Source organism: Hippocampus guttulatus, chromosome 18, assembly GCF_054856545.1.
Source record: "Hippocampus guttulatus isolate MCC_2025c chromosome 18, RoL_Hgut_1.0, whole genome shotgun sequence".
NCBI classification, from domain to species: domain Eukaryota; kingdom Metazoa; phylum Chordata; class Actinopteri; order Syngnathiformes; family Syngnathidae; genus Hippocampus; species Hippocampus guttulatus.
The window spans coordinates 11,253,763-11,277,925 of NC_141278.1; the positions used below are offsets into that span (position 1 = coordinate 11,253,763).

Here is a 24,163-nt window from a genome sequence, read left to right on the forward strand (position 1 = left end):
CCAAACCAGACTGTTGTGGCCAAACAGAACTGATTCAATCACTTCTGTATAGAACTGCCACAACTGCTCCATTTTTAAAAATAGTGAGAATACATTGTACTTTCATAGCCCTATTTGGACACTTAAAGGCGCTTACGTTTCAGTGTAATCGATAAACAATGACAACGTGGGTAAAATGGGCTATCACAACAAAGAAAAAAACAGAGACAGCAATAGAACTCACTGGCTATGTCTCAATGATATCTTTGCAATTTTGTGTCTGCCTCCATCACAACTTTATTATTATTATTAACTGAATTTTTGCTCTTTATTTTCCTCCCAGGCGATGGTGGTGATTTAAGTTGAGGGTCCTCTGTCCGGAGCTGATAAGCAACGGCTAACAGTCATTGCTGATGGATGAACTCGGGTTCACCAAGGTCTTATGAGTCACGAAACCTCCAAGGCACACTACGGTTTGGCCCGCAGTTTACCACGGATGCCACACACTGTGGGGGGGGGGGGGGCAACTGTCTCACATTCAGTCGCGGCTTTCTACAGATGAAACATGGACGTCGGGCAGCTTTGGAGTGCTTTTGTGGCCAGGGCAAAGTCAAATAAAGCTCTCCTGTGCGGCCCGACTAAAGTTAGTGTCACTCAATAGGTTTTTTACAATATTAGTTTCAGTCTGGACTTAGACGTGTCCAATTACGCACTCTGCGGTTTACTTGTGCTCCCCCTGATTTATTATGGCCAACTCGGTTTCTTATATAGATCGTGACTGTAACCATGACAAATTGTTGATAGTTTATAGATCTCGCCGGCAAGTGACTTTTGTTCATCCCCCCACGTTTTCTCACAACCATCCTGTATTTTCGACTTTGTCCTGAAACAGCGTTGCCTTGGCCACCCGGAACATTGTGTAAACATAGCCCAATTCACATTGCCCAGTTTTGGACAGAAACATAAAGTAGAAAAGACGAAAGACAACAAATGGCCACATAAATAACCCGTTTTTAACTGATAAATATTCCAATTTAAATGCAAAACCCAGAGGAACTAGGAGGCTATATGTCAACCGATTCATAAATAAAATGGAATTCAATGACTCCGGTTCAAATGAGCTTTTAAACCAAATTTGACATGGTTCAGCCTTAATGTAACGTTTTTATTTTCAAACCCGGTGTTATTCTTGCTCTCGCTGAAATTGCTTCTGTCCTATCTCTCATCTATCTGACTGATGGCTCTGTAGGGGCAGCTTCTCATAGGTTTAACCCCTTGCGCAGATACTGCAGTAAATTTCTTGCTGCTTCTGCAAACACCTAAATCATACATGAAATACACATTCTGTCTTACTCTTTGCCACATGGTTGCTTTCTGCAGTACATTTGCTCTGTTGGAAATGTCAAGCATATTTTGTACAGCTTTTATTAGCCAACCCCTCACTGAGCCCTCAGCTTTTCATGTATGTGTGAATGATCCTAGGAACTATCGTATTTACTGCACTATCAAGTGCATCTAAAAGCGTTAAATTTTCTCATAAGGAGAAAGTGCGCCTTATAATCCCATGCACCTTAAATATATGGAACAATATTCTGATTTGGGCAAAACCTGTGAATTATTTGTATCATTTTTTTTGGAAACAATATTTTTCAGGTGAACTGCAAAAATGTATCCAGTCAATGTCATTAACAAGAATTTTTCAACAAGAAACCACATTGGAATGAATGTGTCATCGGTTTTGTAACAAACAAAACCGATGGCAGAAGCAAAACACCAATAGGAACAAAGTCAGCAACAGAAACAGCGACAGCAATAATAACAGAAACAACGACCCGACACTGAGTGGGTCAGGGCCAATGACATGATGACCAACAGGTGTGCCGCTGCAAGAGGAGCCCTTCAGCGCCATCTCTTGGTCCCAAACAGATCAACCGTGACAGAATGAGGTCTTTCTGAAACAATGTACGTAAATGACAATTGCATCTTAAAAAAAAACTCACCGATATAAGTTTTTATGGAATCAATATATTGTAGCATAGATTAGGTTGCAGATCCTTAAGGACCTTTAAAACAACATTACGACTGACCAACTAAAATACTGTATTTTTGAAAGGGGCGTGCCCAGAGTAGCGTGACGTCACGGGAAATCACGTCAAGTCAAGTACAACTTTATTGGCAAATGGCTGTATGTGCAACATACAGCACAAGTGAAATTATCTTCCCTCTCAACTTCCCAACCGCACAGCCATCAAAAGAAAATAAAATGACAAAATAATACAACACAACACAAGACACAGACAGTCGTGCAATCTTAACCAATTTTCCTGCATGCACTTTGTAGTTTGAAACAGTTATAAATGAAAGAGCAGCGAATCAAAATGCCCTTTTCACCAGTGGCTCAAAGACGTCATGCTGAACGATATTTACTGTTTCCTTGTTTAGATTACATGTCTTGCCTTTTTAAAAATATTACTATTGCTGTGATTTTACATTTTCATATTAAATTTTTGGGGGGGTTTACCCTGGTCGGTTTTTATTAAATTACCCAATCAGAGCTCTACTGAGCCGTGAGCTCGGCAGTCAGTCCCTATGGCAACAGTACCCAGCCGCTACAATGACGTCACTTCTGTTTTCCATTGTCCACGCTTGCTGCCGAAGGAGACCTATCTTCGTTTAATGTAGAAATACGAACAAACAGTCCAAAGTAAGTAATCAAGTCCTGCTCTCTACAATCATTTACCGGAAGTGGCTTACGACCGTGCCACATTTTTCAAAGACAGGATTAGCGCTGTCCAGCTGCATTTGTTTGAATTAGCTGTTAGCCGGCTAAAACATGCGTTCTCGGGAATAGGAATTAGTCGCTGCTTTTTTTCCCCGACTGCCGTTGGTGTTCACTGGTGCAGCATTATCCCACCTAAAAAAATTTCTTGATAATCATACATATCCAATGCACGCGAAGTGTGCTCAATTTTATTCATTACTCTGCCGGTAGTTTACCAACGACAGTTGCTAATGCTGGCTATGTTGTGGTTAGCTTGCGTAACCTGATTGGTTCACCAATGTGATAGACAAGAATAGCGCACGAATTATTGTCGTACAAATAATTGTGCAGGTTGCCGTGAATTGTCTTCGTTGGTTCACCGTGCACGGTCATGCGAATGTTACCAGCGCGGTGCTCAAACGAAAGCTAAAATGCGTAACGTTAGCTGAGCTCTCCTCAGGCTGTAATCGAGTGTGTGTATGTAAGATGCACGTTAACATAGATTGATGGCAGTTCAGTTGCCAGGCTATAACTAAAATATTCATTTCTTAGTTTGAACGTAATGTTGCTGAAAATGCAAGAATAACACTCAACGTAAGTACATTTGCGTTTACAACAAAGAAACAATCTACTTCTTAGTTGTAATTTGTAACACTATTTCTTGGCGTTTGGCCTCACACTGTTTATTGTATTACCCTACCATTTTAATTTAATGCAGAGTCAAATTTTAGTCCATCTTTGAATCTACTCTCAAAATATTGAATAGTGACAGTCCTAACCTAGTCATCGCATAGGATTGAGGATAGTGACATTATTACTGATCCTCCAGAGATGTACTTAATTAAAAGTGTGCCACGGAATAAAAACATGAACTTCACCATCTATCTTTGACAGTCATCGTGACATTATGACAGAGGACATCAATCAATGTGCATTGTGAGATTACATGGATTCCAGAATCCTTGAAAGCACACAATTGCAGTGTTCAAACATGTTCAGTAAAATTTGAAGTGATTCTCCAACTCTCTCTTCAGTACCATATCTGATTTTATACGGGTAAAATGTGTGCAGATGACACAAAAATGGTTCAAAACCAGACCTACCTGTGGCAGTATTTTGTCGTTTTGAAATAAACAACCCTTGAGTTGCCTCTCTGTGAAAGCATTTGAGTTTCCTTCTTTTTCACACACTTTACATAAAAACATATTGTTCTCATCACACCAACCAATGATGCAACTTGGTTTGGAGGAAAAGCAGCTTTACGTTGCAGAATCGTACAAGCTCTGTCACATTCAGTCACATTTGACATGGCAGTTCTATGGGCAAACACCTACTGATCACTGTAACGGGGCCCATGCTCAAGAGGGGTACCAGAAGCTCAAACCAAGGGTCATGGGTAGAGCAAAATAAATTCCTAATAAGCTCTGCTGCTCATCCCACAGTGCATTTTCCTAAAAAAAAAAAAAAAAAGTGACACCGTTTAAAATTGCAATGACTGAGTTTTATTTATGGCAACAGATGAAAATGAAGTCCACAAATTTTGAAAGAGGTCAAATATTAAACAATAGGCATTGCAATTTTAAAACTTATTGGTTATCACTCTTCCATGTTAACCAACAACACATTGAATTTGTGCTTTCTTTTGATTACAGTTAAAAAGAAAACAAAGAATAGATTTGCTTGGTGCTAATTGGTTAATGATTCAAAGAGACCACAGAATATTTTCTGGGACAGCTAGTTTCCTACCACTGCTTTTATTGTAAAGCCATCATTTTAAAAAGTGAAAACCTAACTATGTTTTCTGCAACTGTTTCATGTTAGTGGACCGTGGTTTAAAGCGCCGTCAGGTGAAACCGCTGGCTGCTTCTCTTCTCGATGCCTTGGATTATAACAGCTCAGATGACAGTGACTTTGAAGTTGGAGATGCCTCAGGTATGCATTCGTTTTCATGATCGGTTCTATTTCTCTTCTTTGAATGCAGTCTTGCACATTGCTGCACAGTATTATAGTATAACAGGACATGCTGAGGTTTGCTGACAAATTACTAGTCACGATAAAGTCAACAATTCATTTCAGAATCAACATTCGTTTATTTTTGAGTCTTTGTCGTTCTGTTCGTTAATTCACAGGCACGATCGCGATATTGCGTGTTAGCTGTGATGTAAGTGGAAAAACAGTTGTATGGCTAACTGCCAGCAATGGAGCTTGAAAGTTTGGGACCATTTGCCAAAAAGGAGGCGATGCATAGCCTGCAAGGTGGTTCGAGGCAGTGCGACAGTGGCGCACAAACATATAAAAAGGATGCACATTGTGGGCTGATAGTTTTTTTGCTAGCTCTACGTTAATCTTATATTAAGGCAAACAATGAGGATCACATTAAAATCTATAAATTCAATAAACGTATTTTCCGCACTATAGGGCGCACCAAAAAGTCTCACGGCACGTCTTAAAATCCGGTGCGCCTTGTGTATGGTCATTACGGTAATACGTCGACCCCAAAATGGCTCCTTGCTGGAGACGTGCTTTCAATGTTATAACTTGCTGTTGGTTCAGTGAACTGTGTCGCTGCTTTATTAAATAAGTTTTTGTTGCAGCTCCGAAAAAAGGAGAGCAGTGGTGTTGTTTTTTTTTAAACGCACACTTTATGAATGGTTTTCACCGTCTCAACAAATCCAGGTACGTCTTTGTCTGTCTCCGTGCCTTCTCTTCTTCCGTTCGACTCGAGAGGCGTTCATGTCTGCCTCGGAAAACCGTAAATGAACCATTCCTTCAATGAAACTACGAAAATTGAAAATAATGCATCAAAAAATGCAAAAAATATTTAAATATAGGCCATTAATTGAAGGTGCGCCTCATAATCCAGTGTGCCCTTTAGTGCGGAAAATAAGGTAACTTTCATTTAAATAATTTTGTAATTTATTCACTGTAATCAAACGAGGAAGTCACAAAATAAATTCTATGACCCCACTACAGAATTTATTTTGTGATTTCCTTGTTTGTGAATACAGTACACAACAAAGGAATAAATAAAACACTTTTGAGACAGTCCAGTCTCCTCCAATTTAACTCAACTCAACTGTATTTATAGAGCACTTTCAAACAGCCATTGCTGCATACAAAGTGCTGTACATGGAGCAACTAACATATATACAACAATAAAGCAATAATCAGTAACAAAGATGGTAGTAGGCACCAAACCGTAAAACTAAGATCAAATTTAGCGACATCTGATTTTTCTGTTGCAGCTATGGGGCTATCGAATTTATTTTGTGATTTTCTGTTTTGATGGATTACTGTATTTTAAATTTTCATAGTTTCATTGAAGTCATCGTTAATTTATGTTTTTTTTGGAGGTGGTCATGAACGCCTCTCGAGTCGAACAGAAGAAGAGAAAGCATCTAGTGGATGCATTGGAGATTGCGCCTTATAGTCCATCCATCCATCCATTTTCCGAACCGCTTGATCCTCACTAGGGTCGCGGGGGGTGCTGGAGCCTATCCCAGCCGTCTTCGGGCAGTAGGCGGGGGACACCCTGAATCAGTTGCCAGCCAATCGCAGGGCACACAGAGACGAACAACCATCCACGGCCACACTCACACCTAGGGACAATTTAGAGCGTCCAATCAGCCTGACATGCATGTTTTTGGAATGTGGGAGGAAACCGGAGCACCCGGAGAAAACCCACGCAGGCCCGGGGAGAACATGCAAACTCCACACAGGGAGGCCGGAGCTGGAATCGAACCCGGTACCTCTGCACTGTGAAGCCGACGTGCTAACCACTGGACTACCGGGCCGCCCCCTTATAGTCCAGTGCGTGCAATATATGAAAAAAATTCAAATATAGGCCATTATTTGAAGGTGCTCCTCATAATCCAGTGCGTCTTTTAGTGCGGAAAATGCGGTAACTTTCATTTAAATAATTTTGTAATTTATTCACTGTAATGTTAAAACCACAGATACTGGATACGTCAGTGCGCTGTAGCAATTCCTTAATCGACGTGCTGAACTCATTCACTCCCAAAGACGTTTTTAAACGTCTTTTCAGACTTGGTCCAGAATTGGCTGGTACTGAATGAGTTAATATGGCCGCCACGTTGGTGGGTGCAACGGTCACATCAAAGCCACTGCATGTTCACCCATTCATCCAGCCATTTTTGACGCCGCGTATCCTGGTCGCAGGGGTTGCTCGAGCCTTTCCCAGCTGACTTCGGGTGAAAGGCGGACTATCGTCTGAAACTGGTCGCCAGTCAATCGCAGGGCACTTGTAGAGAGGAGCAACCATACACACCCACGTTCACACAGTCACTGAGTGGGAAGCGATCTCACACTGCCTGCACACAAGTCTGGCAAGTGTATGATTTGTTATAAATAAATCATAACGTGGTCATTTCTCATCCGACTTTCATGAGGTTTTTTTTGTTTTATCACATTCTGTACTTTGATGTTGCAGAGCATGTCAGTACAGAACATTTGAGAAAAAAAAAAGCACAAAAAAATTCAATGAAAGTTACTGTATTGCCAGTTGCCTTGTTGTGATTGCACGGAATTGTTTGTAATGCTCTGCAGTACTGTGCAGGCAGTTTTGGTTTTTGTGCCATTCACAAAGTATTTGCCGCACTATAAGGCACATCTAAAAGCATTCAATTTTCTCAAAATTTGATGCTCCTGATATACAGTGAACCCTCGCTATAACGCGGTTCACCTTCCGCGGCTTCTGCAGCTTTTTTAATGCTTTTTTTTTTTAACAGTGAATTGTGTTCTGCATCCTGATTGGCTAAGGGACTGAGCAACGTGAACAGTCTTCGCACCTCGTCTCTGTACAGTTTGCCAAATTGACCTTTGCAAATTTTTGGTCTTTGGTTTCATTGTATCAGTGGCGGATGCTGGTCTGTCAAGGAGGGGAAGCTCAATTTTGGCCTATATCATAAAATGTGTCCGTTTATTTATATGTGAATTCTGCTCTCCGGATGGAGAGGAAGGATGCCTTCACCATAAGATCGGTGATTGGCTCATTTTGCTGTCAATCAAAAAGAGATTCAGCCTCCGACAGATCATCCAATCATCATGCAGAAAAGCTCAGCGTCCGGGCCAGCCAATCAACGCCCACTGTCCATACACTCCCAGAGACGCTGAGTGTCCGATGGGCGGGACAAAACCAGCATTTATCCAATGACTCGTCTCGTTTCAATGCATTGGGACAACCTACACTGAACTCTCTAGACACCCAGCGTCCGCGCAGTCGACGCTCAGCGTCCACACAGTTTAAAGCACAGTGAAGCTGCGGGAATGAATGAGAAGACGTCGTAACCAGTAATAAGAAGCTGATTCGGAATAAAAGTTGAGCGCGTTGTATCGCATATTTAGTCAATGACATGTCCACACAATTGTATGTCCACACATACAGTATATTTGATCACTTTTTGACATTTTAGGGGAAGCTGAGCTTCCCTTGCAGTCTAAGAGCAATCGCCTCTGCATTGTATACATAGTTCAGTATTGTATAATAACTGTAAAAAATAAAGCTGACTACTTCACGGATTTCGCCTATCACGGGTTTTTTTTGGAACCGCTTATCCGAGGTCAGGTCGCGGGCAGCATCTTAAGCAGGGAAGCTCAGACTTCCTTCTCCCTAGCCACTTTGTCCAGCTCCTTCTGATGTGAAGGTACACATTGGTCGTGGGAGTTGAATTTCCTCTCATGATATAATAAAAGAAAAAATAAATATTTCTTTACATTTTAGAGGTATCAGTGTGATTTTGGCAATAGCTGAAGGCAGGATCATCAGTTTCATTACATTACTGCCATGTCAATACTAGTGGATTTTATTATGTGGACCAATATTTCTATTTCAATTTTAAAGGAATTTCACCACTGTCTGCAAATTAAAATACACAAGGAGGTAATAAATACAACAAAAAAAAGCCTTCTGGCAGGTTACAGCTATGGTCATATGATCTGTTTTGCAGCAAGCATTTCACACTAGCACCGTATTTTCTGCACTATAAGGTGCTTCGGATTACCTTCAATGAATGGCCTATTTTATAACTGTTTTCATATATCGGGCGCATTGCATTATAAGGCGCATAGAAGCTACAATGGTGGCTGTGGTTGTGCTATGCATCCACTATATGGCGCTACGCTACAAGAATACATTAAGATAAGATAAGATAAGAAAACCTTTATTAGTCTCGCAATGGAGAAATTCCCAATTCACAGCAGCAAAGTTATGAAAGGAAGAAGTAGAACAACAAAATATAGGAGCTGCTGGAAAGGCAGCCACTCTCGCGGCGCCATTTTGAGGTCAAAATAACAAAAATAACACAACACAACACATAGGGCACAGACAGTCGTACAATCTTCACCACTTTTCTGCATACACTTTGTTGTCTGAAGCAGTTCTAGATGAAAGAGGAGAGGATCAAAGTGTCCTTTCACCAGTGGATCAGAGACGTCATGCTGAAAATGTGCACACGTCTGCTACAAGCTAAGTTTTGAAAGCAAACAGGAAGCTGTAGCGTCCATTGACGAAAAGAGATTCGTTCACTTCTCCTGTCCCACGTAATCCGCTTCAAACTCCAAGCCGCGACTCCCATTTCCAAATCCACATCGGCGCTCCGCGCTAACGCTCCTTCCTCTCATCGTCGCCTCCTCAAGCCTAACATCCATCCAGCCGCAGACCGTTCAACAGCACCGCTCTCTCCGCTGAACAAAGCGGGGCTGTGAAAAATGCTGCCCATTACAGGCGCAAGACACAAGCGCCCCGGGACTGTGCAGCAACGACAGTCAAATGGCGCCGACATTCTTCCCAGTCAAAAACAGTGCTGGTATACCCATGCTGCCGAGAAGGCGCAACCACCGAGCACAGAGTCTCCTCCTTGATGAATGTCGTGGCCAAAAAATGCTGAAAAAAGTCCACATCAGGTCCACACGACGTAAACAACACAAAGTGACAAAACAAACACAAAAACAACAAAAAAAAGCAAGGCTCATGAGAGCACTTGCTGACGGCTGCCTACTCGGGCACCATCTTGACTTCAAAGTCATTACCATACTTGATTGATATACAGGGCAACCAGTCAGGTGACAACTGAATCATCGCTCATGCGCAAACAACGGCGCTGAGCGCTAAGCTAGCCAGTAAATTACCTCAGATTTTAAGGCAGGGGTACCCAATACCTCGATCGCGATCGACCAGGAGCCAGCGGACTGGTCCCAAGTCGACCGCGAGGGTTGGGAGGAGGAATTTCTGTCATTTTCATGTTGGTGTGTGACATTTACAATACATCTGTCTGAGCAGAGATCTCTGTGTCTGCGTGTGTGTGCGTGAGGAAGGGATCGGTGATGTTTGTGTGCCCATGTGTATGATGTGGCTCTTTGCAGTAACACAGTAAAAAAATTGGCTCTTAGTCACTGACTGGTTGGCCACCCCTGCTCTACAGTCCTGAGAGAAGTGAGCTGAGACCATGTTTAGAGGGGTCTGGATGGTTGTTAGGACAGCTAAAACGTCGAAGTTTGGATGTCAAATTTTCCATTCGGCTTGTGTTCTCATAGGATCGGATGGAACCGGCAACGGCAGTGATGAGGAAGGTTCGAAACCAAGTGCTGCAGGTTCCGAAAGTGATTCAGACAATGTCGGGTCTGTAGATAACGGTACGGATGAAGAAGAGCCCAAAGATCTGACCGCTGAGGACAACTTGGCTGAAGATGAAGAGAAGTCAAAACAGCAAAGCTCCTCAGATGCCTCGGCGAAAGACACCGCTGCTGTCAGCCCACCCAAAAGCAGACGAAAGAGCAAGAAGGTTTTGGAGCTTGAGTCCAGCGCAGAGGGTGGTAGTGCCTCGACCTTGACGTCTGGGCCCGGAAGCGATAATGCTGATGAAACTGAGCCCAAAAAATGGAACTTTCGCCGGAACCGTCCACAGCTTGACTTTACAACCATGGAAGAGCTGAATGAAATGGATGACTATGACAGCGAGGACGACAACGACTGGAGACCCGCAGCGGGGAAGAAGAAAAGCAAGGCTGCCACCCAGAAAGGCGACACAGAGGATGCTGATGGCGCCACTGCAGATGATAATGACGGCGATGACGACGACGATGACGATGATGATGATGACGACGACAAGGACGATAATGATGACGACGACGACGATGACGACGAGGATGCAGATGATGACGGTGAGGATGAGGACGATAAGGAAGATGATGATGAAAACAACAGTAGCAGTGAGAGTGACAAGGAGGCGAAGAAACCCAAGAAAAAGGCTAAGAGTACCAATGCTTTTGACGAAGAATTAACAAATGACAGCATGTCCCAAGGAAAAGGAAATGAGGTAAGGGTGTCTTGGTTAACCTGTGCCTTTATGGAGGTGTTTGTACTTTTTAACATGCCATTTTTGGAGGGTATGTTCAGTGGATGTTGGATTTTTCAGTTGAAAATATGATTAGAAGGGTTCAGCAGCGCCACAGTTGACCTGTTTTTTTTTTTCTTCTTTTTTTTTTTGTTGTTTTTTTTTGTGATTCAGCAGGATGCCTTGTTAGATCGGTCCCAAACCTGGAGCGCTCAGCACATCCTCATCTGCTCAGTTTGCCTGGGAGACAACAGCGAAGATGCAGATGAGATCATTCAATGTGACAATTGTGGTGTTACTGTGCACGAAGGTAAGATTCTCTCAATTCTACTTTATTTCTATGAATTGATTGTTAAAATATGAAATAGTCTTCACATCGGTTAGCGGAATCCCTGGTGATTGTATTTTGGGACTTTCACAAAGTGGTTCTAAACCAGAAGCTACCGAAGTCCATCCATCCATCAATCCATCTTCTACCGCTTATCCGAGGCCGGGTCGCGGGTGCAGCAGCTTTAGCTGGAAGCCCAGACTTCCCTATCCTTAGCTACTTCTTCCAGCTCTCCCCGGGGGATCTTGAGGCGTTCCCAGGCCAGCTGGGTGACATAGTCTCTCCAGCGTGTCCTGGGTCGTCCTCGGGGTCTCCTCTCAGTGGGACATGCCTGGAACACCTCACCGGGGAGGTGTTCAGGAGGCATCCCAATCAGATGCCCAAGCCACCTCATCTGGCTCCTCTCGATGTGAAGGAGAAGCAGCTCGACTCTGAGCCCCTCCCGGATGACCGAGCTTCTCACCTTATCTCTAAGGGAGAGCCCGGACACCCTGCGGAGAAAGCTAATTTTGGCCGCTTGTATCCGGGATCTCGTTCTTTTCGGTCACGACCCATAGCTCATGACCATAGATGAGGGTTGAAACGTAGATCGACCGGTAAATTGAGAGCTTCGCCCTTTGGCTCAGCTCCTTCTTTACCACGACAGACCGATACAAAGTCCGCATCACAGCAGACGCTGCACCGATCCGCCTGTCGATCTCTCTCTCCCTCCTGCCCTCAGTCGTGAACAAGACCCCAAGATACTTAAACTCCTCCACTTGGGGCAAGATCTCCTCCGGACCCAGAGGGGGCGGGGCAGTCCACCTCTTTCCGACTGAGGACCATTGTTTCAGATTTGGAGGTGCTGATTTTCACCGAAGTATTTTTATTAAATTCTTGAGACGTTCCAGACCAATGCTCCATAGTTGGGAGCGTTTTTTTCATCATTTAATTTTTGTCATATGGTGTTTGTTGTCCCCCGTGTAGACCCGTTGTGGAATGTTCTCAGCGTTTTGACTCTGACATTCGTCAAAGTAGAAAAATCTGTGCTTGATGGTTGTGCCTTCTCAGCAGCATGACTCAACCAGCACTGATTTTGATGGGGGGAATGTCGGCGCTGTTTGAAAGACAACAATAGCAACAGTGGTCTTCATGTTAGCAATATTCTTATTCTCGCCACAGTGGAGGGAATTTGGCCAACAAGATTGGACTTGATCATGCTGAACAAAAATGGACAGTTTTATGTACCATATTTTCCGCACTATAGGGCGCACCAAAAAGTCTTCTGTTTTTTTAAAAGCTCACCGTGCCTTAAAATCCGGTGCGTCTTGTGTATGGTCATTACGATAATATGTGCATATGCGCCTTTTACTCCGAAGCGCCTTATAGTGCGGAAAATACGGTAATGTGACAGGTGACAAGCAATCAATTATAAACAGGGTAATTTTGGATCTGATGGCCGCTGCAAGCCTCTTTGTCTGCTGTGACTATCCTCCAGGACTGGCCGGCCCACAGTACCGTCTGGTTGGTTGCTTGCTCATGTAGTAGGTCACAGCCAAGACATGTTGTGACCTTCAAGTGATCCATCCATCCATATAGCTCTAGTATTCATTAATTCATCGGTAGGGTGGAGCTTAGCTGTCTTTGGGCAAAAGGCGCGATACATGCCTGACAGATCCCCCTGCCATTTGCAACCGTTTAAGTCAATCTCACGCACACACACAACCAAACAAAATAAATAAAAAGAAAGAAAGAAAAATTATTGTGACAGACCCTTAACATTTATAAAGGAGTTCAGGCCATACTGAGACATTGCAAATGTTCTCTATCAGAAAGAGCCATGCATGCACCAAAAAATGTGTCGAGCTGAATAAATGACTATGCTACAATTTTTGCTTTTGATGGGCGCTCGGACTCTAGGAAAGCACCCAGTGGGCATGTAGAAAACTTAAGTTTTTGATTTGTGAGAGTTCCTCATTGCTCAAAATGCCTCAAGGATAGTAGACTGAATTAGAAGTTAGTGTTATCTCCCCAACAGAGGCAGACTGCCCTCATTTGTAATGACGACCATTCTCGCATCTGTAATCGCTACCATAGCAACCGCATCACCGTGGCAATGGGATCACTGACCCCAGGAAATTTGGAGAAGGATTTTCGAAGGATTTTGCTTTTGTTTCTCTTGCTTCTGTATAGACTTCAATTATTTACTCAAACAATTGGTATTGCTGCAGGGTTAAATGAGATTGGCAGGTTTAAATTACCAGAAGGATCCGGATGCATGGCGATGGATTCTAATGTTTGTACATGTCAACAGCTGAACACTGTCGGCTTCTTGAAAAGTTGATAACAAAAGAAATTAGTAAAATGAAAGCAATTAGCTACCATTTGCTGATGAAAATGAGAAACACTAATTGTACAGTGTTGCGATTTTAAAAAGATTCCGTTACGTTTGTATTGGTGTCACATAAAAGATTTTCTGTACTTTCAGGGTGTTATGGCGTTGATGGGGAGAGTGACTCCATAATGAGCTCAGCATCAGAGAACTCAACAGAACCTTGGTTTTGTGACGCCTGTAAGAATGGAGTGATGCCAAGCTGCGAGCTTTGCCCCAACCAGGATGGTATCTTCAAAGAGACAGATGCCGGGAGGTAGGGTACGCTGGCAGGAAGACCCATTGGAGATATGCCATTTCGAGGTCGCAAATGAAATGTATGCAAAATCAAATACAAATGGTATCGTCTGGCATAGGTTGTTTGAATTGTACTTATGTTCAGCTCCAGAAGAGAAAATGGACTTAGGGATGAGGCTGGTAGAGGAATGAGAGGAGGAAGAGGATGGAGAGTGAAATAAAGGGAATAAGAGAAAAGAGTGTGTTTTGTGAAGCGTGGAGACTTCAGCCACGTTATCGCTGATAGTGCTCCTTAGCCAGGCTGCAGCCAAATTTACTACTTCAGTAGAGCATGAAAAACACAGCAAATTAAACTGTGAAGCGGTTGCTTGCTCGAGATGGATATCTCTATATTGGACTTTGGATTCTCTTCCATTCAATGTGCATTTGAAATTGTGTGACACCAAACTCAAGTCTGGGGCAACCAAAATCTTTGATTGAATATTTCATGTCTTAAAATGTAAGGATGTCCCGATTCCATTGTTATTTAGAAGTGTCTGTCTAATTTGTACCGTATTTTCTGCGCTATAAGGCGCGTCGGATTTTAAGACGCACCTTCAATGAATGGCCTTTTTTTTAAACTGTTTTCGTATATAGTGCGCACTGCATTCATTATAAGGCACATAGAATAAAAGCTGCAATAGTGGCTGCGGTTGCATTATGCATCCACGAGATAGAGCTCCGCTAAAGGGAATACAATACAATACAGCTTTATTTATTCAGAGCCTTCACAACTGCTGCAGCTGTAACAAAGCTATGCGAACTGGTCACAAACGCGGACATGAAACATGAATACAAATGGCATTACAAAACAATAAATAAATGACAAATGTTTTGAAGACACTTGATGAAACAAAAAGGTACACAAATCGAATGGGCTCACATCCACAAGGGGCTAAATAGCCTTCAAAGTCTTGCTATTATCTTTGTTTCATAACAGCTGCGCAGAGCTCACAAAGTAGTTGTCTTTTTGAGTTTGTGTTGGCGAATGCACATGTCAATTTGTGTCGGGCAGAACCTTTTAGGTTACAATTGGTTCCTGCTAATCATCACTAGATGGCATAGGAACACTAACATGGAAACAACTCAATGGGGAATATAAAGAGAGTTACACTCTTACACATTAGGCGCATCGGATTCGAAGGCGCACTGTTAGTTTTTGAGAAAATTGAATGCTTTTAGGTGTGCCTTGTAGTGTGGAAATACGCTATTTATCATGACTCGTGCGGCTGTGTCGTCGTTTGCTTAGTGGTCAACACTGATCATCTACAAAAAAAACCCCACAATTAATTGCCTCTTCAAATGTAATCAGCGGGGCACTATCTTGATTGTCATAAGAGAATTCACTCTTGTTTAACTTGTTTTTGACGTTAACTCGTTCAAATGCTTCACATTTGCTAACCTGTTGCGCTTTGAACTCTGTTGATGCCATTCAGCCAGTTTGGCCAGACTCTCCCTCTATGGTCAGGGCGGTTTTAAATCAGGCTTTGCAGATGTAGTTTGTCATATATTTAGGCTTGGTCTACTGTCGGCCGTGTAAAGCAAAATGTTTCCATCTCACTGGGTGCCTCTTTTTTCCCATGGAGTCGGGGACAAGTGGACGTTTCTTCTTCTTATTTTTTTCACACATGCTCTGTGTAACGCTTTTTGCAAGTCATTGGTCACGCACTGTCGCTGGAGATGCACAAATTGCTGTCTGAAAGTTGTCTGTGTTACTGTAACTTATAAATTGCCACCACTAAAAATACCGAAATGTTACATTGTGTAGTATGAAACTCAGCCATTGCTGTTACATTTGACAAATCCCCAGGATTACTATGTGGCTTTGTAAACGTGAAAAAGTCTAAAAGAAAAATAATCTGATCATTTTCCACCATCTTTTTAAACAATATGCTTACACACAGTTGTACCTTTGAATTGTAGTTTCACAAGTTTCAGCTGTTTTGATGTTGTTCTTCAATCTTTACAGATGGGTGCATGTGGTATGCGCACTATACGTTCCCGGGGTTGCGTTTGGAGACATCGATAAACTACGACCGGTGACTCTCACAGAGATGAATTATTCAAAATATGGGGCCAAGGCAAGTCGTTTTTCCATGTTGATGTCCAATGCTGTAAAAAGCATTTTTCCCTTTTCTGATTTCATATTTTTCCCCATGCTTGCACACTTTCACATTTCAGATTAAGCAAATTGAATGTCTTGCAAAGACATCTCAAATAAATGTACAAAGCGATCACTCCTCGGCCAATGTCATTTATTTTGTAAATGAGTGCCATCTGTCAGCTATCAAAGTTCCTCATATGTGTACGTTTTGCTGATGACACCACTGTTTGTATGCTTAGCTAATTATTTGTAATGTCCGCTGATACCGTATTGGCCCGAATATAAGACGGTGTTTTTGGTATCGAAATAAGACTGAAAAAGTGAGGGTCGTCTTATATTCGGGGTCTAGACATTATACCCATTCACGACGCTAGATGGCGCCAGATATCAATGAAGCGAATGCTGAACTTGACTCCCCAGGCCAAAGTGAACCCCTGCCACGAAGAATAAAAATAAAAATAGCGGTAGCATGAAGAAGAAAAATAAAAAATTGCGGTAAGAAGGAAAAACAGAAGAAAAGAATAGAAGAGATAGCAGAAAATGGAGAAACGTAGTGACAATCTGGAGAAAAGTGGGTCGAAGATCGGCCAGGTTAACCGGCAGCTGAGAAGTTATGATGTAATTTACATTTCAAAAACCAGAAGCCATTCATTTACGAATGTGATTGCACTTTCGATTTAAATGAGGCAAAATAACATGTTTTTTCTCTCAAATATATTGTTATAATCATTTGTTTCAGATGTACTGTAATTATTTTCTGTATAAAAATTAATTTGGTGTTCACAAAGTCTTTTTTCAAACTTGAGTCTTGAAAATGAGGGGGTCGTCTTATAAACAGGGCCGTCTTATATTCGGGCCAATACGGTACTATTCACCTACTAGATGGAGATGCGCTTTCAGAGTTGCATCTGACTGGTCAAAGGCAGATAAAAGCACACCGTTCCATATGAAATTTATTGCACATTTTTGCAATATGCCAACATCGCGATATTTTTTCAATATACAGGTATTGTACAACCCTACCCTGAATCACAATTGGAGTCTCAAGGACTTCACTTGCCCACAGTTATGACCAACATCCCCTGATCTTCACCCCACACGAGGGCAAAGAAATCATAAAAAAATAAAACATCTCGGGGGAGGGGAGGGGAAGAAACTTTGAGAAGGTACCGCAGATGGGGGGAATCCACCTTCCAGGATGGCCAGGCTGCAATGAATGCTGAGTGTGCAACATTTAATGCAAGAAAGTGTGGGGGTTTCTTCCCCGTTCTATGAAATCCAGAGGACAACCAAAAGGCTGTGTGGTTTCAAGTTAAAAAGCCTACAGTTAACCACCTTTCTTTTGTAAATGCGGCAATTAACTGCCAGATTAGTGGTTCTCAGACACACAGTCCCCCGCAAGCACCCTACTTCTTTACAGCTGAATAGAATATTCATGAGGAATTTTCCACTGAATGGTACATTGCCCTACAAAGGCTTCTTTACAAGGGCGACTCTGCAACTCCACTTTGTGTGATGTTAAAAACAGCAAGTCCCCCCCCCCAAATGTTTTTTTTTTTAATGCTTAGTCTGCAGTAGGGGGGCAGCGATAAATCCAGTGATTCTCAACCAGTGTGCCGCGAGAGATCATTAGGTGTGCTGTGGAAAATGATGCCATGTCATTCATTTTCACAAAAACATTTTTTTGTTTTGTTACCGTATTTTCTGAACTATAAGGTGCTTTGGAGTATAAGGTGCACCTTCAAGGAATGGCCTATTTCAAAACTGTTTTCATATATCGGGCGCATCGCATTATAAGGCGCATAGAAACGAAGCTACAATAGTGGCTATAGTTGCACTGCTGGATGCGCCAATGGATGGAGCTACGCTAAAGGGAATATGATACAATCGTGACTTTCAAACTTGGTGCCAACTACTGTGAACTCCTGAGGCAGGTCAAGAAAGACATAAAGAACAAACGCAGGGGTCATCAGTCAGAAGGAGTCGTCTTGGATCATGACATCGCAAGGCCTCACACAACAGCCTGAACGGTGCAGACCATCAACGAGCTGAGCTGGGAACTGCTCCCTCATCCCCCTTACAGCCCAGACCTTGCCCCTTCAGACTTACACCTCTTTGGTCCCTTAATAAAAGCATTCACGAGAGACACGAAGTTTGAAAGTCAAAAGTGTTGTGAGCGTTTGGCTGAGATAGCAGTCCAAGGATTTTTACCTTGAGGGAATATGGAAGCTTGTGCACAGATGGGAAAAGTGTGTAACAGTCCTCAGTGGAGTATATAAAGAGACTGTAACACCATCTACGAGGCGCATCGGATTATAAGACGCACCGTCGGCTTTTGAGAATTATGCTTTTAGGTGTGCCTTACAGTACGGAAAATACGGTCCATGTTATATTTACTTGGAATTAGTTTCGTAACATATTAAAATTGGTTTGAATATTTGAAACATTTAAGTGTGATTAATATGCAAAAAAGAAAATCATCAATAGGGCAAATATGTTTACGTGGCAAATCCAGATGGTCTATCATATAATTCATTCACTGTTTCACTTTGTGTTTGCGAATTGATTTCATTTTGTGTATTCCTTCTTGGACAAACTTAACCAAGAATAGATGAGAGAGGGCAGTTTGTTTGAACGTAATCAAAAGCAAGTGTTTTGTCTTTCTTTTAGGAATGCAGTTTCTGCGAAGATAACCGCTTTGCCAGGACTGGTGTGTGCATCAGCTGTGATGCAGGAATGTGTCGGTCCTACTTCCATGTCACGTGTGCACAGAAAGAGGGGCTCCTGTCAGAAGCTGCTGCAGAAGAGGTGGGGAAAAGAAGTGTATGAAAAAAAAAACATAGTCCTATAATACTTCATGTGAGGAAAATGAAGAATTTAATAAATGAACTAGAAACCTAATTAAATTATCTTCTATTGAAAGTACGTGCCTTATCAATTGGATAACTGTTTGGCAATTTAACAACACTGCCAAGTTTGAGTTAATTAAAAAAGGTATTCAAAATGAGGGTCCAAATTTGAGAAGAGACCTCCTCTGAACTGTCTGTTGCTATGGCTATGTCTGCTGAATGCACTGAAAACATGCCCCGCACTCTTAACTTTCCTTGAAATGTGTCTTGTTATGTGGGACCCACAAACGAACCATGGCATAAGGCGGTAACGAAGTCGAAAGACTCTGCCTCGGGTATGCTCGTAAACTAGCAGGCTAAAAAAAGTAGTAAACAACAGTGAGCTGTGCAAATGTCACATGACCAAACAGAGAAAACAGGTGAGCAGTGATGGTCCTGACATGAGCTGTTGGGCAATGTGATGTCAATTTCAGTTATCTGCAAGTGGCTTTCCAAGGCAAAATGGCAGACCCCTGAAATGGGTGGAATTTTCTGTTTAATCCAGTTTCATTCTCGATTAATCAGAATACCGTGTTTAGACTAGTGAGGGGTGCATATGATATATTTTCAACAACACTTTCAACCTGACTTTACCCTTTAGCAATCGTTAGGTCCTCTTGGGTGCTCTTTCTCGCGTCATCAATGTGTGGTATCAAACATGAGACTGCTTGAAGATGAAATTTCTGAGCTCGTAACCTAGCAGACACATACCCATGTTTGTAGTAACTAGAACACATGTGAACCAACACACCTCATTGTTATATATGCAGTTGCAAGAAAAAGTATGTGAACGAAAAATACAACACTTTGAAAAATCATTCGATGGGATGGCTGCAAGCAGTTGGTTCACAGACTAATATCTGGTCGATATTTGATATCTAACATTCTTTCAAGCTTGCGGAATATGAAATTATCTGACCAAGTAAATGTGTTTTTAAAGATTCCCACATTAACACTCTAGAGATGGGTATAGTCTGTCGTTAGTAGCGATAGAGTCCTCTAATGCATCTGCAATACAGTACATGAAATTTGTCATTAGATAGCAGTGATTTATTAAATCGCCAATGGATGGCATGGAGATGTCTAGGGGAAAACTCATGATCAAGTCTCATGATCCTTATCAATAATTGGATTATACGAAATAGTTGTCACTTTCGGCAACCAATAAAGAAATAATCTGTGCAAGAAAAGGTCTAGTCCACCTGAGCAAAAAAGAGTATTACCTACTGATCTGATTACAGAACCTTCAAGGGTCAACGTACCCATTTTCCGATATGAAATTACAAAGAGCCTTAACCATCCATGATTGGGTTGCACCAGGTTCAGAACGGTCCAATTGAGTATTGATGGTGCAATTCATGTCCTCTCCAAAAATAACAAAAGAATCACTCAGGGAGGGCACACCTTCAGACAACCTATTCATAACCAAAGAATTGTCAGAAGTTGGTGGATATACTGTACATTAACTAGTAGGACAGGCAACCGAAATGGAGTTCCCAAAACTTTCAGGTATCTGCCATTCCTCTCAGAAATTACATTTGTCGTTGTAAAACAAACTGATTTATTGACCAAAGTGGTGATCCCTCTGGTCTGAAAGTTGAAACTAGAATGAAATAATTCAGCGACCCTGGGTATTTCATTTTGACCTGGTCTTTGTTCCTCATATGGGTCTCCTGCAAAAATATATCAGGTTCAGGCAAGAACACCCTGCACCAGTGGACAGCACACATAATCCCTTCATTTTTCAGATGACAAAACTTACGTTTGAGTTTGTGTCATTATCTATTGGATGTGTGATGCAATCCAAAACTCCAACTTTAAGGTGTGAAGTCAGTTAAGAAGCAATATCTCGAAATCTTACACGACTGCAGTGACAGCCAGAACTGCCCTACACTAACTTTGCACAAACAAACCAAGTCCTTAAATACTCATGCCTGACCACAATGAAAATTAAAAACAACCCAAAACAGAAACTCAAAGAAAATCACTGCCTCCAAAATAAACAAGACAGTGTTGTACAACAAGATTAGTGTCATCTGATTCCAGTCTATAGGTCCCCAAGACATTTCTTCAGTTCAACCACCCGGTCACAGCAGAACCCAAAGTCTCTGTCTTCACCTGGTCCTCTAAACAAAGCTGCATTTCCATCTTGCGAATATAATTACCGTATTTTCACGACCATTCTTCGCACCGTATGGTTGGGCGCAGTCTCATTAATGGGTGCTATTTCTGTATTTGACACATAGACAAAACGCACTGTATTATTGGGCGCAGTTTTACAGTGGTAAAACATACGCCAGCTTAAACATACGGCATGCATGCGCGCACGCTAAAAACACGTTACCTTGTAGCATACGGTAGCATGCCAAGACATACAGATACAAGCTAAAAACACGTTTTTAAAAAGGCAACGGAAGCAAAACTGAATTCTGTTGTATTTTATTTAGCCATCGTACAATGTACTCACGTTTTTCGATCAATCATCACCCAGAAATCCATCAAAGTCCTCATCCTCTGTATCAGAATTGAACAATTGTGCAAGTACCGGTAATCCATCAAAAACGCCGTGTTCCCTCTCATTGTCAGAGTCACTCTCATTGCCATGTGGCTCCACAGAAATGATGCCGGCTTTGCCAAAAACTCGAACAACAGTGCAAGCAGACGTTCGTCCAAGCAGCCACAATCCACTCACAAATTGTGGCGTAACTCGCCCAGCGCTGCCTCTCACTCTTTGTAAAGTTGTGTTTGCCATCGATCACCCATCCTTCCCATGCCGCTCGCAACTTTACTTTGAACGCCCGGTCGCAACTTTGCTTTGAACGCCCGATTGATGCCGATGTCCAGCGGTTGGAGTTCTTTAGTCAAGCCTCCGGGAATAACGGCAAGCTCAGAGTTCATTTGCTTGACTTGGTTTTTCACCGCTGCTGTGAGATGGGCACGCATGCCAAAAGCATAACCGATGGCTTGAAGTTTGAACTGAGCTTCGTAGGCGTGTCTCTTTGTATAATTTATTTTCGGGGGTCTTAGAAACCAAAACCGAAGTTGTTTTGCAACAATGCACATAGCCACACTCTATACAGGTGTTGGTACCTGCTTTAGGAGTCCCTTTAGCGTCCACTTACACGCCCACCCTTCACTCATTGGCGGACTTCTTCGCCACATGCCTGTCCTCACTCACGTCTGCCTTTTCTCTCTCTCTCTCTCCCTATATGTATATATACACGCCCACCCTTCACTGATTGGCCAACTTCTTTGCCGCATGCCTGTCCACAGTCACTTCCGCCTTTTCTCTATATAAGCAGCGTGTCGGCTGTCAGTCAGATTTTGGAACTCAGCGCATACACAAGACGCTCCGCATCATAAGGCGTCCTGTCCATTTTGGAGAAAATTTGAGACTTTTAATGGCGCCTTATAGTCGTGAAAATACGGTATCCATCCATGCTTTTTCTTATCCACTTATACACACGAAGGTAGCAGGAGTCCTGGAACCTATCCCAGTTGTCTTTGGGCAGTAGGCGGGGTACACCCTGAACTGGTTGCCAGCCAATCGCTAACTCATTCAATTGTTCACCTAACTCCATCTATTTTCCTGAATGAAGTCCTCAGGCTTTTTTGGGTCAATAAAGCTTCCACTTCTACATGAATCTTAGGACGGCGATAGTTCAAGTTATGTTTCACCTGAGGCTCCCACGACACTTTCATCAGTGGGCAGAACCGTTTTTGCGTTTTGGGCCACTCCTTGGTCATATTCTCCTAGATAGGCGTGCAACTCCCACTGTTTCCATCGCTGCCAGTGTTGAACTGTTTAGCCTAAAAGCCTCGACCATCATTCTGCCTGTCCGCTTATCCTTGTCAAGTCGCGGCACCTCACTTCTGTCACTCCTCTCCCTCTGCAGCCATCACACAGTATCTTCTCTCCAATAGTCATCAATTGTCTTGGCTGCTTATTTTCCGTATTTCAGTCCAATCAGTTCGTTCTTTTTGTCTCCCTCAATTTTCCTGGGCGTTAAAACAGCTCCCCAGTTGTTGCACTTTCTGCCATAACGTGTTTTTGTTAGCCATTGTAGCATTGCTATCCACATTCAAATTTCGATTTACCACTTCATCCAGACAATTTTTGCAGCTTCTACTCCGTTCTCAAGTCTTTGACTTGGTCGCTGTCGCTTAGTACCTTATTGAAAGTCATGCTCATTTTTGTAATTTCTGTGAAGAGATCCCTGTCAGTTTTTTGGATTAGTTTTAATGCTAGTGTGATGAGCAGAGTTAGCTTTCTTTTACTGGCGTAGTTGCACATCTTCCCTCGTCCATTGTGTTGTAAGCACCACCGAATCCCACCACAACTCACACATTGTGGCAAGCAAACATTTATGGAGAGTTAAGAGTTAAAGAGTGGTGGAGGATGGGATTGCATCAAATGTGCTGCCATTTCCAAGGTCCTCCAGACTTCGCTCCCCGCAATGTTAATGGCAAACCACCAAATATGTCGTCTTTTTTTTTTTTTTTTTTTGGGTTTCCTGTAAAGTGAGTTTTGGAGATGTGAGGATTCCACCAGGCAAGCGAAAAGATACCATCCCATCTACAGTGGTACAGTAGAGGTACCACTGTAGATGGGATGGTATCTCACTGAAATTAATTGGTTCCAGAAGAAATTTCGTAACTAGAAAATTGTGTAAGTGGAGACGCGTTTTCCATGTAAATGCCCTAATCCGTTCCAAGCCCTCCCAAAATTCTGACATGTTTTCTAAGGAATAAAAATGCATCAAAATACGTAACGAATACATTTTACAATTAGATTATTGCACAATAAATAAGAGTTGTGCATCATGTTAAAAAACAGAATAAAGAATAAAAATGATGGTCATTTAGCTTATAACTGCGTCCTCATCATTTTTTGCCCTCTTTAGTTCATGTTCTCTCTCAGAAATGGTTTTTGCCTGGCATTTTGTAAAGAACTGATCCCAAAGATGTTTGCTGTTGTCGGCTATTAACAATCCTTCGAAAATGTCCAAGGCAAACCTCAGCATAGTGAGCGATCGCCGGACTGGCCAACACTTTTTCTGGGTGATTCACATTTACGTAAAACTATTGGCCGAGGGGGAATGACT

General features: G+C 42.4%; 1 protein-coding gene across 4 annotated transcripts in view; it reads left to right on the forward strand.

Annotated features, from left to right (window-relative positions):
* The first annotated feature begins 2,592 nt into the window (after positions 1 to 2,592).
* The window catches only part of phf14 (PHD finger protein 14), an 84,589-nt gene continuing 63,018 nt past the window's right edge, over positions 2,593 to 24,163 (forward strand). For 3 of the 4 annotated variants that reach the window (XR_015103687.1, XM_086136482.1, XM_086136483.1), the window contains exons 1-7: positions 2,593 to 2,683; positions 4,562 to 4,672; positions 10,292 to 11,073; positions 11,266 to 11,401; positions 13,887 to 14,046; positions 16,036 to 16,147; positions 18,841 to 18,978. Coding sequence is in view for 3 of the 4 variants with exons in the window: in XM_086136482.1 (XP_085992608.1) it covers position 2,683; positions 4,562 to 4,672; positions 10,292 to 11,073; positions 11,266 to 11,401; positions 13,887 to 14,046; positions 16,036 to 16,147; positions 18,841 to 18,978 (1,440 nt within the window). In the remaining variant the exon portion in view is untranslated. Of the gene's footprint in view, positions 2,684 to 4,554; positions 4,673 to 10,291; positions 11,074 to 11,265; positions 11,402 to 13,886; positions 14,047 to 16,035; positions 16,148 to 18,840; positions 18,979 to 24,163 lie in introns of those variants that run through there. The other variant, XM_086136480.1, reaches the window with a different exon arrangement.